Source organism: Peromyscus leucopus, chromosome 7 (genome assembly GCF_004664715.2).
Source record: "Peromyscus leucopus breed LL Stock chromosome 7, UCI_PerLeu_2.1, whole genome shotgun sequence".
Classification (NCBI taxonomy): Eukaryota; Metazoa; Chordata; class Mammalia; order Rodentia; family Cricetidae; genus Peromyscus; species Peromyscus leucopus.
The window spans coordinates 87,868,660-87,885,024 of record NC_051069.1 but is presented as its reverse complement, the minus strand read 5'-3'; the positions used below and the strand labels follow the sequence as shown (position 1 = coordinate 87,885,024).

Here is a 16,365-nt window from a genome sequence, read left to right as displayed (position 1 = left end):
TCACGCTGCAGGAGCCCAGGGAAAAGGTCAGAGGTCACCCCCAAAAGAGGAATGAAGAAGATCACAGTACACCGCAGTGTGGGAAGCGAAACAGCTTGTTCTTGAGTGGAAAAAGACTATCTCGATTCTATTTTAGGGAGCTATTAAGTATCTCTGTGAGTAGAGAACACGAGGGAGTTAGAAAAGCCATTAGTGACACTCTCCAGCCTCACAAGGAAAGAAGTCCTGGAGCCTTGTGGGGTTCTGTCCGAAGAGGGCTTTGTGGGTCATGGTGCCAGGTTGACCAAGATGCGTTTTGCCTTCCAGATCCCATATATAGAAACCAGTGCCAAGGACCCGCCTCTCAACGTGGACAAAGCCTTCCATGACCTCGTCAGAGTGATTAGGTAAGCATTGTACCCTCTCTGACAGCTCTGCCCTCCCTGGTGGCCTCTGTGGTGAGAGGACAAGCCATATTGTGACTGGATACAAGAGGAACACAGCTCCTGTGCTGGGCCAGGAGCCTGGCCAGTTCCAAGCCTATAGTTGGCCATTTCTTGTACCTCTTTGCATTCCCTCCTGCCCTTTACCTCCACCTCTACACCGCCCCCAGATATAATGGAGTGGTGGTGTGGAGGCTGTAGGCATGCTGTGGAGATCAGGTGTCTGGTACCCTCAGAACCCTGAGCTTTCAACATATCCCACACAGCGAAGACCAGGCCCTGCCTTCTGTGCCCCAAAACAACCAATTATGGTTCCTGGGCTCAAATTCCAGAGACTGTGTGTGTGTGTGTGTCTGTGTGTGTGTGTGTGTGTGAGAGAGAGAGAGAGAGAGAGAGAGAGAGAGAGAGAGAGAGAGAGAGACTGTGAGACTGTGAGACTGTGAGACTGTGAGACTGTGAGACTGTGTGTGTGTGTGTGTGTGTGTGTGTGTGTGTGTCTCTGTGTGTGTGTGTGTGTGTGTGTGTGTGTTCCCAGATTGACAGCCTGTGGGTCTGAAGTGCCAGCAGCCTGGAGACACACTCGTGACCGACCATTCCTTTAAGACCTTACTCACTTTATGTCGGATGACCGAAGTGGCCTCCTGGCTGTGTTCCCTGCCACCCACCATCCAGTCAGGATTCTAAACCTTTACTGTTCCCCACAGTTAAATCCCCGTCTGCAGCACCTTATGTGGGTGACTCAGCGGCTGCTGGTCAGCTGTGACTCAGACCTAACCTTGTCATGGTGCCCCTTGTTCAGCACCTCTTGGTCCCCTGCCGTGTGCACACCCCGCCCATAGGCCCTCAGGCCGCCCAGCCTGACCTCTCATTAGTCCTCCGTGCAGCTCTGACTCGGTGTGCTGGAAGGGAGGTGCTCACCGAGCTGCCGTGTGTTGCTTGTGGACCGGTGGTACCAAAGGTACCCTCTAGACCTAGGAAATGTTCGCAGAACATCAGTTGACCAGTTGTTTTATCTAAGATATGAAATCTTGAAAAACAGAAGCCAACTCCGTTATAAAGCTTACGATCTAACTAAATCTGGTCAGCACCCAGTGTCACTGACTCTGGGTTCCCCTTCCCTTCCTCTCCCAGTCTTCTTACACTAAGAGATGCTTCACAGCCTGGTCTCCGTGGGTGGCCAGGGACAGCAGCACGCTCCACCTTAGGCCTGTCCAGAGCAGGCCTTCTTCGCCTCCAACCCAGGCATCATAGAGAGGGGACAGAGGAGGAGGAAAAGCTTGGTCTGACTCTGTCTTTCCATCTTTCATTGTTCACCAGGCAACAGATTCCAGAGAAAAGCCAGAAGAAGAAGAAGAAAACAAAATGGCGAGGAGACCGGGCCACTGGCACTCACAAACTTCAGTGTGTGATCTTGTGACTGCCCGAGACCCTGGGCAGAGCAACCATGGACTGCCAGCCCCCGGGACCGGCCCACTGCCTAACTGCACTGAGAACCATTTCTAACCACAGCCCTTGGCTCTGGGCACAGGAAGGGAGCGAGGGAGGATGGGCAGGAGCAGACAGAGTCTGGCTTTGCCACCACTCCCGGGAGACAAGCCACAGCTTCCAAGCCCTTCCTTGTGTGTGTTGATTAAGCCCAGTTCCCAGCCTCTTGGTGGGTGTGTTGTTTTAAGTACATAGGGCTGGTTTGCTGGGGAAGTGTTGATCCACACACAAGGTACCAAACAAGCCATGAACAAGCTTCCTTCCCCGCCCTGTCCCCAGTGTCTGAGCTCTGATGTCTTTTTGTAGATTTTTAAATTATTTGAGTAATGATTATTTTATTAAAGAGGTCTGTGCCCACTGCCTGATGAAGTCTTCGGCAGACCTCTCGGCTAGCGTCTGGAACAGTGCTCTTGTCTTTTTAACCGAGAGATTTTAGCAGTGCCAAACTCCATCCAGGATGAACAACAGGGATGGCGGAAGTTAGCGGAGGCCTTGGCGGAAGCCCGAGGCGGAGTTAAACCCAGAAGCAAACAGACCCCAGAGACTGGAGAGAGGGAGATGGATTTATCTGGAGGACTTCGGTGTGGTTGAAAGAGCAGAGATTAGAAAAGAAAATCCCCTCACTGCTACCCACCCCTGCCCCCACAGCCACTCAAGTGAGAGCTAGCTGGGACCATTTCACCCCAGAGGGGATTTCCTTATCCCGAGAGCGGGTGAGGCAAGTGGTTGGCTTTGCAAAAGCGTTCATTTACATTTTAGGTGGTGGGTAGATAGATTCTGTGTTCAGATGTGGACAGGGCCCTGGGCTTCTCAGATGTGTCCCTTCCTGCTTGCTCACATCTGTGACACAAACAGAGCGGCATGTGCAAGGAGGTGAATGTGACACCATCCAGAAAGCTGTTGCTCTAGGCTTGCTCTTAACTGAAAGCACGCAATACTGTTATCACCGCAGCACCGGGACCCGAAGCCATTTCCGTCTGAGTCAGCCGACCACCAGCCCCCTTTATAAGCCCAGCCAGTGAGCAAACGCCTTTTGGCATCAGCCATAGGGCTCTTTTGGTGCACACCTCCATCGCCCTCTTCTGTCTCAGATGAAAGGGGAAAGGAAAGTTGAGCTGATGACATGGTCCAGACACTTATTTCAGCAGGGACACCACCCACCTACCCACCCCCGCACCACGATGCACCCCTCCTTCTCTGGTTCTGCTGGTGGGGTAAAGACTGGGTTTTTCCAGCTGGGAACTGGATGGAGGGGACAGCAGGAACGAAGTACACCCTGTGGGAGGGTCAGAAGAGGAGGCAGCGCATCTGCCAGCTCACTGTGCAAAACAGAGGATCCCCGCCAGGTGGCTGGGCCACCCTGGAGAATGAAAGTCATGGAAAGAAATCCAAGGAAAGTGAGCACCCAGTGGATGTCCCGCCTCGTGATTCCTTTCCAGTCCGGAAAGTGCTAAGGTGTTCGTTCACGCACAGGGTCATCATCACAGAGGGCCCCATCGAGGGGCAGTTCTGCTGCAGGAGGAAATGATTGCTAGCGAAAGGTCAAACTTCTTGCTTGTCAAACTGCCAGCCCGCCCCACTTTTTCTATTCCTACAAAGGATACCAAAGAACATTCCAAATGAGGTATCTCACCATTTCCCAGATCCTGTAATACTTAAGAATTTTTCAACACTAGAAGGACCAGGCTCGTTCCAGCCTTAGGCGCCCTGAGTCGCACCATAGCTGCTGCCACCCGGAGAGAGGACAGCAGCCCGGTCAGGGCACTCTGCACAGGATGCTGAGCCAGAAGGCTCTGCACTCAGGGCAGCAGCCACTGCCAGAGAGTCCCCCATCTCCTACCACCTGCCTCGAGCACGCCCCGCCTCTGTGGAGCTACATCTCCACTGGGCTGAGAGGGGCTCTCACCGGAAGCAGAGCAGTTGCCTGGCCAAAGCCCCGAGTCACACAGGTAACTAGAAGGGAGGCTCCCGGTGCTCCTGCCCCTCTCGGAAGAGGCAGAGCATCCAGGCCCATCATCCAGGGCCTCCATTCTAACCTGCCCACGTCCTAAACTGGCTAACATCTGCCTCTTGATTCAGGGCTCCTGGTAAGCTTTCATTTCCCAGAATCCCATTCTCCCATAAGTGAGATGGGTAGGTAACGCTCCAGAATTAGAAGTGAGCCCCTCGACAGAGTTTCCAGAGAGGCCATGTAAAATAAAGAAAGCTCAGCGCACTTCCATCACCAGCCAACAGGGAAAGCCTGGAAACCTGGTTGGCCAGGACTGAAGTGGGTTTGTAGTTGTCATTCTGAGGCTCCCTCTAGTTTTTTCAGAAACCTGTGTTCCCATCACATCCTCTGACACTCCCTGGAACCCCCTCATCCCTGCCTCTCTATTGTGTGCTCCGATTTTCTCCCACTACTCTGACACCTCCTTTTCTCCCCCTCTCCCCCAGAATGGGGCTATGCCACAGCTACTTCCTTCACAAGCACTTTGCCACTTGGGACATCCGGATGTTTCCCTTAGGAGTTTCCCACCTCCCCATGACTCTTGCTGTGGAGAGTACCTGATTGAATTGGTGTAGCCTGCCAGGAGATGGGACCCACTGACCCATGCCAGCTCTAACCTCAGAGCCCCTGGAACCTGCTACACTAAATCCAGAGCCACAGAGGGGTCCCTTCCTTTAGCTGCCCACCTGGGTGGAGACTCCACATTGCCTGGGGTTTACCTAGAATGCCAGATACTTGAAACACTGAGCCCTTTGAGTGACAGTATTAGCAGGTGGCCATTGTGTGAAATGAGTGATGCCTGGACATCTTGATGATGCTTGAGCCTTTTATGTAACTTTTTATCAAGTCTTTGTGTATCTCTACTTATTAATAAAGAAACAAAGAGAAATGCTGTCTTATTTCCTCTTGTTCAAATACGCCTCGTTTTGTGATTCCTCGGTGTTAGCGAGTTGGCGGCGCTCTTACCCTGCGAGGAAATGTCATGAAACATGACAGAATCCACTAACAAGAGTTTTATTAAGATAAGAGAGAGAGACAGACGTGACAGGCCTGTTAGAAAGACACATGTGCATAAGGAAGGAAGCCGGGAATATGGCGCCAGCTTATAAAGGCTGGGTGGCGCATGCATACACAGGCTCATGTGGCTACTCCACGCATGCGCATAGATCACATGGTTTTTACGCAACCATGCAAAGCCATGGGGTCCTGGTCACGCTGGCTAGGCAAAAGTGTCTAGGTCCACCGGGCATGCCCAACCGTGGGGCGTATGTGATCTATCACTCAGTCTTTGCCCAAACACGCAACTCTTCCAGAGCAGACTTGGTTTAGCAAACCTAAAGTATGGAGGAAGCCACTGGTGGCATGGGGGCATCTCCTGTAGACCACTTCCTCAGCCGCATGCCACCTGCCCTCTGTCTTCTGTGGGAATGGTTTTATTTCAAAATGGATCCTGATCACTAACCCTCATGACTATTTCACCAGCTCCTTGCTTCCAGTTCTCAACCCCAAGGTCTTAGACAAGATCTCAGGGCTTCGTGTGCACAATGACTTGAGCAGCATTGCCTAGAAAAATTCAGCCCAGTTCACTGCCTCTGGCCAGCTCCACCATATCCTCTCACCTGCAGGTCATGACCCCTCTGGGGGTTGAGAATGACCCTTTCTCAGGGATTGCCCACAACCATCAGAAAACACAGATATTTACATTATGATTCATAACAGTAACAAAATTACCGTTATGAAGTAGCAACGAAAATAATTTTATGGTTGGGGATCACCACAACATGGGGAACAGTATTAAAGGGTCGCAGCGTTAGGAAGGTTGAGCATTGGCACCACTGTGCTAGAGGAAGGCCCGGCTGAAAACCGCTGCAAGATCTGCCTAGCGACAGCATGAACTCAGGAGTGTCCTCCCATAGGCACTGAGTGTAATCCTCAGTTACAGGAAGACTTTGCAGACATGGCTCCCAGGTTTTGTTGTTTTACTCTGGGTTTGTGTTTTAAATGTAGGCAATGGCCAGCTGTGATGGTGCATGCCTTTCGTCCCAGCACTCAGGAAGCCCAGGTAAACTTGTGAGTTTAGAGGCCAGCCTGGTCTGTACAGTGAGTTCCAGGACAGCAAGGGCTACAGAGTAAAACCTTATCTCAAAAACAAAAACAAAAAAATCAATCAATCAAACAAACAAACAAAAAAAACCCAAACCCCCAAACAACAACAACAAGAAGTCAATGGTCTTGCAGATAAGTGAAATCTCACCATCTGCCATCCAAGCTGGGAATTCTTCAAGCGTCTAAATAAAGGGTAGAACACTCTATGCAAGTGACAGATGCTCTCATTCCTAGGATTTTCATTCTCTGCAGCTTTTGGGGCTCCAACATCATGCCAAATAGCTCATCGTTACGCTTATGTGAATGTTTAAGCATAAAAGGGGGGCTGAGTTCACAGTAAGCAGAGAAACTACACGGGCTTTCAGTGCAGGGTGCAGCCGACCACGCTCACACAATCGTCTTTTTTTTTTTTTTTGGTTCTGAGACCTGTGCCTGGGCTGAAGAACAGAGGTAAGATCCTGGAGAAGTGCTTCTCAGAGTGTCCTCCAGGGCAGTGGCTTCAGCATCAGCAGGCTAATGATTGGAACTGTCCATTATCCTGCCCCACCCAGGACTGCCTGCTGAGCCAAAGCCCTGACCTCTGTGTTTGACAAGGCCTTCATGGTACTCTAATGCTCCTACAGTTTGCAAATCACCAAATGAGACAGGAGTGGGTAAAGAGTAAAAGCTAGAAATAAACAGCTGCAGGGCTGTTCTTATCTGCAAAGCAGCTGTGGTCCCAGTGGGTGGTGATGCTCAGGTCATTCCTCTTTGCTTCCCACATCTAATTATCAAGGGCCCCTCAACCTCTGGAACCAAAGACCCCCAGCACAAGGGTTATTTGTGGTGATATTTTATTTGTGCTGAAATGTGGTGATATTTTATGTGTACGTTAATAAATGAAGTTTGCCTGGAGATCAGAGGACATGGATAGCCAGCCATAAACAAAAGTCAGGTAGTGGTAGCAAGCTCCCTTAATCCAATCACATGGCAGGCAGAGTCTCTGTGTGTTCGAGGACACAGCCAAGCGTGGTGACACACGCCTTTAATCCCAGTACCAACCATAGAGACCTGGAGGTCTGTACAGACAGGCAGTGACAAGGAAGTGAGGTGGCTAGGCTAGAAGCCAATGAGAAGGCAGAACAGCAAGGCAATAAAGGCGCAGGTTAGACAGGAAGAAGCTAGTTCTCTCTGGGGAAGCTAAGGCAGTGTGGTGAGCTAAGGTTAGTTGGCCGTTACTACTATTTCTGTGATCTCTATGGCTTTCACCTCTGTATTTGGCTCTGTGTTTCTTGTTTAATAAGACTATTTAGAAATTCGGCCGGGCAGTGGTGGCGCACGCCTTTAATCCCAGCACTCGGGAGGCAGAGCCAGGCGAATCTCTGTGAGTTCGAGGCCAGCCTGGACTACAAGTGAGTTCCAGGAAAGATGCAAAGCTACACAGAGGAACCCTGTCTCGAAAACCAAAAAAGAAAAAAGAAAGAAATTCATCTACAGTTATTGACCTTGACTCCATGGGGTTACAGGTGGGGTGGCCGACACCTTGAAACCATATGCAGAATGACAGCCGTGTGTGCACTCCTCTAGGTTCAGGACACTCACGTGCCATCGGAGTCCCCCAGCTCTGAGGATACTGCTCAGGGCGAAGATGAAGCGGCCTGGGAGCTCTCTATTCGATGCCAGGCTCTTCGGGCAGTTTCACAGCCTCAGAGAACAGGAAGGGGAAATGAAAGGAGGAGTGAAGACCCAGCGACTCTGAAGAAGCGCTACACTGAGGCCATGCCCTCCCACGACATCCTGCAGGAGGGGAGGGGTCAAGCTGCCTCTCTCCAGTTCCCCCTTCCTGACCAAGTGTGTGACCCACGTGACTCACCTACCTCCTTCTCCACGGTGGTTCTCTCTCTCTCTCTCTCTCTCTCTCTCTCTGTGTTAGTGCTGGGAATTGAACTCAGGACCTGTGCGTGCTAGACAAGAATGCTACCACTGACCTAGATTCCCAGCTCCAAAGGCAACTATTTTATTTGCGTTAAAGCGGCCCCCCTTTGAGGCTGCTCACAAACCGCAGTGATAGTTCATTTGTTTATCTATATTCCTTACATTCTTATGTCCCTAGGCCTAGAGAAGAAACTGGTGGCACAATGGTGACGCCTAATGTTTATAAAATAAATCAGTGATTATTACAGATAGTCATTGTCCTCCGTGCCTTAAAACCCAAGCCATCGTAGTTCAAATGTGCTTCCTTTGCCCCATAAAGTGTGGCACTCTTATACCTTACAGCAGACCCAAGGTCCCTGCAAATTTCAAACAGTTTCCCAAGGCCACGATCTCATAGAGACCTCAGCATCTGCCTCATTCCACAGCCTCTCTCCTCAAGTTAATCTCTGCCTCAGTTTCCACAAAGAGAACCCATCCTCATCACCACCCCTGAACTTTGCTGAGGACTCGTAGGCCCTGAGATGGCCTCTCAATGGCCACCACCCAGGCCTCCAGACCCTCTCATCTCAGCTCCTCCCCCACATCAAGCTCCCTCCCCTCAGGACCCTCTTGGTGCCGCTGCTTTTTTAAAGCCACATCCCACAATTTCTTCTTAGGGCGAAATGAGAAGGCGACTTAAAGCTTCCAGTTTGCTCAGGCAAGGAATTTTCTGGATGCTGGTGTGTCATGGGGTCTAGCACAGGTCTCGGCCAAGCTTACCCGAGTGTTAAGAGTGAAATGTTCATCCTGTTCTCGAGTAACAATCCTAATAATTATGAATTATTAATAACCCTGTGAATTAGTTGCCGGTCTTCAGGCCCTAGCAACTGTCCTTGTTTCCTCGGGGTAGGGGTTTTTTGGCACACAGGCTTAGGATTTAGCAGCTTTAATTTGCTTTTAAAGCAGGTTCTGGGTAACGATAATGCTGCTTGTCTGAGAACCGTGAATTAGCAAACCCACGAGACACACAGGGAGAGTGCTTGCTAGTGTTGTACTTCCTGTAAGCCAGGCACGGTCCCACTTCTGCACCCACCTCCTGTCCTCATGACCACCCTGGGACATAGGTGCCACAGTGTTTTCTAGAAAAAGAAACTGAGGCCAGGGACAGGCAGGAGTGACTGAGCCTAGACTTGCACCCGTTTTTTCCCCTGAAGCCTATGCTCTGTTCCCCACCACCCTGCCAGCCTGGAAATGGAGCTAGCCCAGGCTGTCTCCCCACACCCATTTTCAATCTTACCCGGGTTGGAGGGAACGCTTTCAATGTGTGTCACACTTCCTTGCTTTTTTTCTCAAGGGAGCTGAATGCAGGCCAACTTCCCCCTGAGTGACTCATGACAGCATTTGAGCCCCGGTGACAGTCATTTTCCAGTGTCTGCGATGGACCTCACCCAGGGCAGCCCTCCCCGTGGCCTTGGACACCACCTCCAGCTCTGTCCCTCTCACTGTCCTGCCAACCGAGACAGACTGTCCAGGTCGCGAAGCCCCAGTGAATGGCGTTATCAGTGAGGTCCAGGGGCCGTAAACATGTTCCAAGCCTCTGGCATTCTGCCTAGAGAGCCACCCATAGCCAAGAGCCCTACCAACTGTCACCTTCTCCTCTGGGTGGGGGTAGTTAGAACACAGACAGGATTTAGCCGCTTGTTGTTGTTGTTTGGAGACAGGGTTTCTCTGTGTAACTGCCCTGGCTGTCCTGGAACTCGCTCTGTAGACCAGGCTGGCCTCGAACTCACAGAGATCTGCCTGCCTCTGCCTCTGGAGTGCTGGGATTAAAGGCATGTGACACCACCAGCCGGCTTGGATTTATCAGCTTTTATTTGCTTTTTAAACAAAATAACAGGTAATGCCGCGTCTGAGCCGCTGAGAACTGTAAGTTAGCCAATCCCCCGGAAACATGCTTTCTCTGCCCCCAGCACCCCTAGCTTGTAGCAGACCCAAGGTCGCTGCAAATTTCAAATAGTTTCCCAAGGTCACCATCTCACAGTCACCTTTGAATCTGCCTCTATCCCACAGCCCCTCCCCTCAAGTTAGCTCCTGCCTCAGTTTCCACAAAGAAAACCCACCCTCATAACCACCCCTGAGCTTTGCTGAGGATGCGCAGGCCCTAAGATGGCCTCTCAGCTGACCTTTTTCCACGACATGCTTGGCTCTGCTCCTTGGCTAGCGCGAACGGCGCCTGGGATGCCGGGCACTCTGACCATTGTTTGTCAACAGGGCCGTTCCTCTCTCTCCACTCAGCCCAGACTTTTGGTTCCCTCTGTGGTTGGTGTTGCTGAGTCTCCAGTGTTGCTGATGCTGGGGCATGTGGGGTGGTGGCCAGTGCACAGACTGCCTAGGTCTAGCCTGGCTATGCCACCATCTGGTGACCTTAGCCAAGTGGCCCAACCTCCCCGTGTCTCAGCTTGGTCGTCACACTTTAGCTGATGATAAGGATGCTTCTTAAGGCTACAAGGCTATTGCTAGGTTTTAATTTAGTATATGTTTTCAGAATAACGACTGACGCATGGAAATTCTAAATGCCAGCCAGGATCCCAGGATGAAAGCAATATGTGCTCTCCAGGCCCCAAAGCAGCTTTTTGTTGCCCTGTCTTGTCTGGATCCTGGGGCTCAGTTCCTGCTGTCTCTCCTTACAAAGTGAATTCAGAGGCATGTATGCACGCCTATAATCCCAGGCCGGAGGATCATAAGTTTGAGAGTAACCTGGGCTACACAACAAGTTTCAGGTCAACCCAGGATACAAGGTGAGATGCTTGAAAGAAAAAAGTTCACTTTGTAAGTATGAGGACCCAAGATTGGATCCTTGGCACCCATGTAAAAAGTGTGTGTGTGTGTGTGTGTGTGTGTGTGTGTGTGTGGAGGGGGGTATATGTGTTGTGCATAACTATCTGCTAGGCAATTAGCCGCCATCTTGGGAAGTTCAGCTGCACCCTCTTGCAAAAGGAATATCCCAGCTGGCTTGTTAACTGTTTATACCCCTTCATGGGTGGGTGGGGAAGGCCACAAGACTCATCTGAGCTGTCTACCACCTGCTGCATGCTATGCTGCTTTAGTTGCACGTGACCTTGGGGGAGGAGCTAGAGTAGATGGGCAGGGAAGCCCAAGAGGGAAGGGACCCCATCCATGTGGCTACAGGAAGCCCTCATCCCTGCTGGGTAAAGGCCTTCCAGGTGTGGCCTATTGAAGGAAGAACGTCCGCACCTCTGTAAGTAACCCCTCACCTAAGCTCTGTAAGGAATCCCACGAAATTCATTGGTTTTCCAGAATGATCTTTGATGGAACTGTGCTCAGTTTGTCTTTGGGACAGAGACAAGAGGATCCTGGGAACTTACTGGCCAGCCAGTGTAGCTGAAGTGGGGCTCCTGGTGCGGTGGGGAAGTCTGTCTAGAAAAATAAAGTGTAGGCTGGGTGCAGTGGCACACACAGGAGGCAGAGGCAGGCGGATCTCTGAGTTTGAGGCCACGCTGGTCCACAGAGTGAGTTCCAAGCAAGCCAGGGTTACATAGCAAGACGCTGTCTCAAATCAATCAGTCGTCAATCAATCAATCCAGTAAAATCTAGGTTTCTGACTAAAATTTTCTACCCTCAAATGCCTAGTAAATAATCAGAGATGCACAGTTAATAAATATGGTCTTTGCATTCATAAACCAAAGTATGTCAGGGACCTAAGGGAACCATGGTTGGGGATGGTTAAAAAGCTAACTACTACATCAATATAACAGGCTGGTGGATATCTTAAAAGCTTCATTTCCAGCATTCTCCCAACTCTGGAGGTTATAATCTCTTTTGAAAGACCTGGGAGTCCCCAGATGTCACAAGCCTAGTAGTGGCAAAGCTAAATGGGAGCCTCGGTGCATCTGATTCCATTCCTTGCCAACCCCAAAATAGCACTAGAGGACATACGCACAGCTATGATGACTTTATGGGCCTGGGTTCCTTCCTCTGAGACTGGAGTCACATGACTACTCACCTCTAGTGTTAATGTGGGGATTAAACAAGTTAATGCTTTCTAAGAACCTAACGAACTATGCTGGTCATGTGCCCACGAAGCTTGTCAGCACCCTGTAGTTGTTATTTCTAGTATCACTGTTATTGACGCTCTGGAGGGTTAAGAAAGCCCAGGAAGCTGGGCCGGTGCCCCTCTTCACCACCAGAGGGCGCCATCGTAGAGCGAAAAAGAGCCTTGTGGCTCCATCTCCAGAGTACAGCAGTTCTTCCCTCGTGCGGAGGCAGTGCTCAAGGTGAAGCCATAGTGCAAGAACCTCAGCTTGCCTACTTCCTTTCTTGCCCATGCCCTACGGGACTTCCTAACCTTCTAGGGCTGCTGGTACCAGAGAAATGTGCATTTGGAGTTCAAGTCCACCATGTATGTAGCAAATGTTTGTCACATCGCCAGACCAAGGGCCGGTCCATCAGCCTTCTGGAACTAAACTTTGCCACCCCAGGCTAGCCTGGCTCTTCTGGACACTTTGTGCCTAAGGACCAGCTCCAGTCCCTCACAGTTGACTTCATATGCCTTCTGGAGACTTCTCCACCTGCTTGAGCTCTCCAGGTAGGCTCAAGGAACTTGAGGTCCCAATAAAGACTTGCAGCCTGTCTCTTGGCTCTGTTCACACAATTCTACATTCTACTTGTGGAAAAAGCATCTTCCTTGAATTCAGCCTTCCTCAGTCAGATGACCCCCCCCCCACCTCGACAGCTCCAAATTCCCCTTGACCTTTGGTTTCTTGCACACTCTGAATCCAGTATTTCACAGTGTTTGGTGAGGGCCACTTCCGAGGATGGAGCTTTAGAGAAAGATTCCTAAGGTCCGAGTCTGGATCAGCAGCCTTCAAAGTGCAGTCCTGGTACAAAGGCCACATTCGTGGGACATTCTCCAGACCCAGTGCACCCTGGTCTCTGGAGTGAGGCTGGGAAGCTAGGTAGGTAGCACCCTTGGAGTGGCACAGGGCCCGTCTTTGGGATCTGCAAGATTCCTTCCACAGACAGCAGTCTAACTTATAATTGGCCAGGATGTGTTGCCCCGTCTGACATAGCTTTAAGCATTTTTTCCATGATCGTACAGAACACTATTGTGGTTTTAGCCTTCAATCTTGATGAAGATGTCCTGTTTTGCTATGGTTACTTAGCGAAGAGCCCTGACTTATGACAGCCCACTCCACAAATGATCAGATAGTGTGATCCTGCTCTGATACTGTCCCTTCAAGGCTGGGGGAGGTCGCAATGAGACAGAGAGGGGAGAGGAGAGAAGGCAGGCGAGGAAGGGAGAGGCGTGATGCCCTGAGGAAGGAGGCGCACAGATCTACTCTTTCAGAAGCTCACAGTAAAATCTCCAGCTAAGCTCCCTCAGGAAGTGTCACAGGGGTCCCTTCCCACTGCTCACCTCCAAGAAAGGTTTCCAAGTGCTCAAAACTGTCCCCCAAATCCAGCACACATGTCCTAAGAGAGACTTAGTGTCTGAGAAATGGCTCAAGGGCCATCTTCTAACCAGACTAGAAGCTTCAATACAGGTTTTTATTTTATTTTTATGTATGTGTATGTATAGACACATGTTCATACAAGTACACATGTCCATGTCCATATAGAGGCTATATGGTTGGGTGTCTACCTCAATTGTTCTTCACATTTTTTGTTTTGTTTTTCTTTCAAAACAAGGTTTCTCTATGTAGCCCTGGCTGTCCTGGAACTCCTCTGTAGACCAGGCTGGCCTCAAACTCAGAGATCCACCTGCCTCTGCCTCCCACGTGTTGGGATTAAAGGTGTGTGCCACCACCACCCAGCCTTTACTTTATTTTTTGAGACAAGGTCTCTCCCTGAATCTGGAGCTCTCCTGTCCAGCTACACTGAGCAGGCCAGCAAACCTCAGGGAGCCTTCTGTCTCTGACTCCCCAGCAGCAGGGTTCTAGATACAAGTTACCACATCCAGATGTTTACATCAGTGCTGGGGATCTGAACTGAGGTTCTCATGCTTGTGTGGCAAGCACTTTATTGACCAAGCTGTATCCCTGGTCCTTGACTCTTTTTTAAATTCAAATGCTTGTGGGTTGGACAGCAGTCCTCGGTGGCTAGCTTTCTTCTTGCTGTGACAATGTGCAGGACAAAAATGATTAAGAAAACAGGGAAGACTTGTTTTGTTCGAAGTTTCAGGGCATTTGGGCCATGCTCGCCTAGCCCCATGTTTCTGGCCTGTAGTGAGACAGTGAGCATGTGGTAGAGGATGCTCATCTCATGGCAAACACGAGGCAAAAGAAAGACAGGTCTCCAAGGACTTGCCCCCAGTGACCTACTTCCTCCAGCCAGCTGCCGCCTCCTGAAGTGCCTAGACCCTCCCAACATCACCCACCACCTCAGAACCAAATGTTCACCCATCAGCCTGTGGGGACATTTCATAGTCAAACTACTACAGGCCGCCAAACATATACCCACTTCCTAACCTCTGGTGGATGTAACCTTATTTGAAAATAGGTCTTTGTAGACACAATGGAAGATCTTATGGGTGCACCTGCATTTCAAGGAGGCCTCGAGTCCAATGACTGCTGTCCTTATAGGATATGGGAGAGGAGATTGGAGACAAGGGGTTTGTAAAGACAGGCAGGCATTGCAGTGATATATCTGCATGTCAGGGAACCCCAGGAAATTCCAGACCCATTAGAAGCTAAGAGAGGTGGGAATAGACTGGAGCCCCAGAAGGGACTAGCCTTGGGGCTGGAGAGGTGGCTCAGTGGTTAGGAGTGTTTGCTGCTCTCCCAGAGGACCTGAGTTTGATTTGGAGTGTCTGCATCAGGTGACTCACAACTGTCTGTAACTCTTCAGGTCCAGGGTTCCTGTGACCTCTGCTACTCTCCTCGGGCACCCACAAACATGTGGCATATACTCATGCAGATGTCCATATATATACATAAGTGTAGCAGGAATCTTCAAAGTTCTTATTAATAAAATCAAACCCGAGACGAGTTATTGGGGTCCATGCTGGTAGATCAGAGAGACAGAACAAGCCACAGCTATCTCACCTTGCCAATTCCTCAGCTGGTCCTGTTTCCTCAGACTGGAAGCTTCTGTGTCCTCATCCCAATGGCTCTCAGCTGAACTGCTGCTTAAAAGCCTGAATGCTTAACCAGCCACATGTTTAACCAGCCAAATACTTCTAGTTTCTGGTCCTCACGCCTTATATACCTGTCTGCTTTCTACCATCACTCCCTAGGATTAAAGGCTGGCTTTCTGGGATTAAAGGCGTGAGTCACCATGCCTGGCTGTTTCCAATGTGGCCTTGAACTCACAGAGATCCCAGATGGATTTCTGCCTCTGGAATGCTAGGATTAAAGGCGTGTGCTATCACTGCCTAACTAGTGGCTTTTCTGTTCTCTGACCCCAGATAAGTTTATTAAGGTACACAATATTTTGGGGGAACACAATACCACCACACAGTCAAACTAACAGACTAGAGGGAATGCCTCTCAAAATGTCATAAAATGAGAAACAGCTTCATACTGAAATCTAGCAAAACAAGCAGAAAGAGTAAATGAGAAATTCCATTATAAAAATAGATATCAGGCCAGCATGAGGATAAATGTACTTGCCGCCAAGCCCAATGACCTGGGTTTGATCCCTAGGACCCACATGGGAAGGGGAGGACCCCGTCCTCTAAGTTGCCCTAAAACCTCCACATGTGGGTCCACACACATATACTTATACAAAATAAATTACTTAAAATATAATTTTTGAAAGCTCAGAAAATAAATACTAACAGTAGAACTCAATGCTAACAAACCTGGCAGTTTGTTAAAAGGATAAGGAGCTGTGATGACGTGAAAAGTAGCCTTTTCTCAGCAGAGGACCCAATGCAAGATCAAGCTCCCATGCCAAGAGAGACCCTGTTTCTCCGCCAGGCCACTGGAAGGCCATGTCCGCATTTCAAGAGTGGGGCAGCTCAGTTGAAGAGTGCTTGGCTAGCATGCGCCAGTCCCTGGATTCCATCTCCACCATCACCAGCAACACCAAAGAATAGTGCTGGGGTTCTCAGGGACTCTGTGCTGCTGTTGGGGGTCAGGCTGCATCACAGCACAAGAGAGTGACACAGCCTGACCCTGTGTCTTCCCGTCACCAGCACAGATGTCCACCATCATATACCTGCTGCTGGCCCTATCTCCAGGGCTGATCAGCTGGCTGAAGAAGAATCCAACAAAGAAACTCTCTCCAGATCCAGTAAATACAGCGATGGTGCAGCTGCCACAAAGGAACCGCCAACTGTCACGAGGTCACATGGTTAAAACCCAAGAGGGGCTGAATTGCAGGATATGATCTAGGAAGCAGATGCTGATAATGAATGGCACCGTGGACTTCTCAGAGGGTTTTTTTTTTTTTTACTATAACAGCTGGAAAAGCAAAAGATACAGAGAAAAAAGAAGAGAACCTCGA

At 50.1% G+C, this 16,365-nt stretch overlaps 1 protein-coding gene across 3 annotated transcripts in view; it reads left to right on the top strand.

Annotated features, from left to right (window-relative positions):
• The window catches only part of Mras (muscle RAS oncogene homolog), a 53,708-nt gene extending 48,919 nt beyond the window's left edge, over positions 1 to 4,789 (top strand). The window contains exons 5-6 of one of the 3 annotated variants that reach the window (XM_037207869.1): positions 307 to 386; positions 1,740 to 4,789. In XM_037207869.1, the coding sequence (XP_037063764.1) occupies positions 307 to 386; positions 1,740 to 1,839 (180 nt within the window). In that variant the 3' untranslated portion in view covers positions 1,840 to 4,789. The remainder of the gene's footprint in view (positions 1 to 306; positions 387 to 1,739) is intronic. The other 2 variants (XM_028869978.2, XM_037207868.1) reach the window with 2 other exon arrangements.
• Positions 4,790 to 16,365: the final 11,576 nt, after the last annotated feature.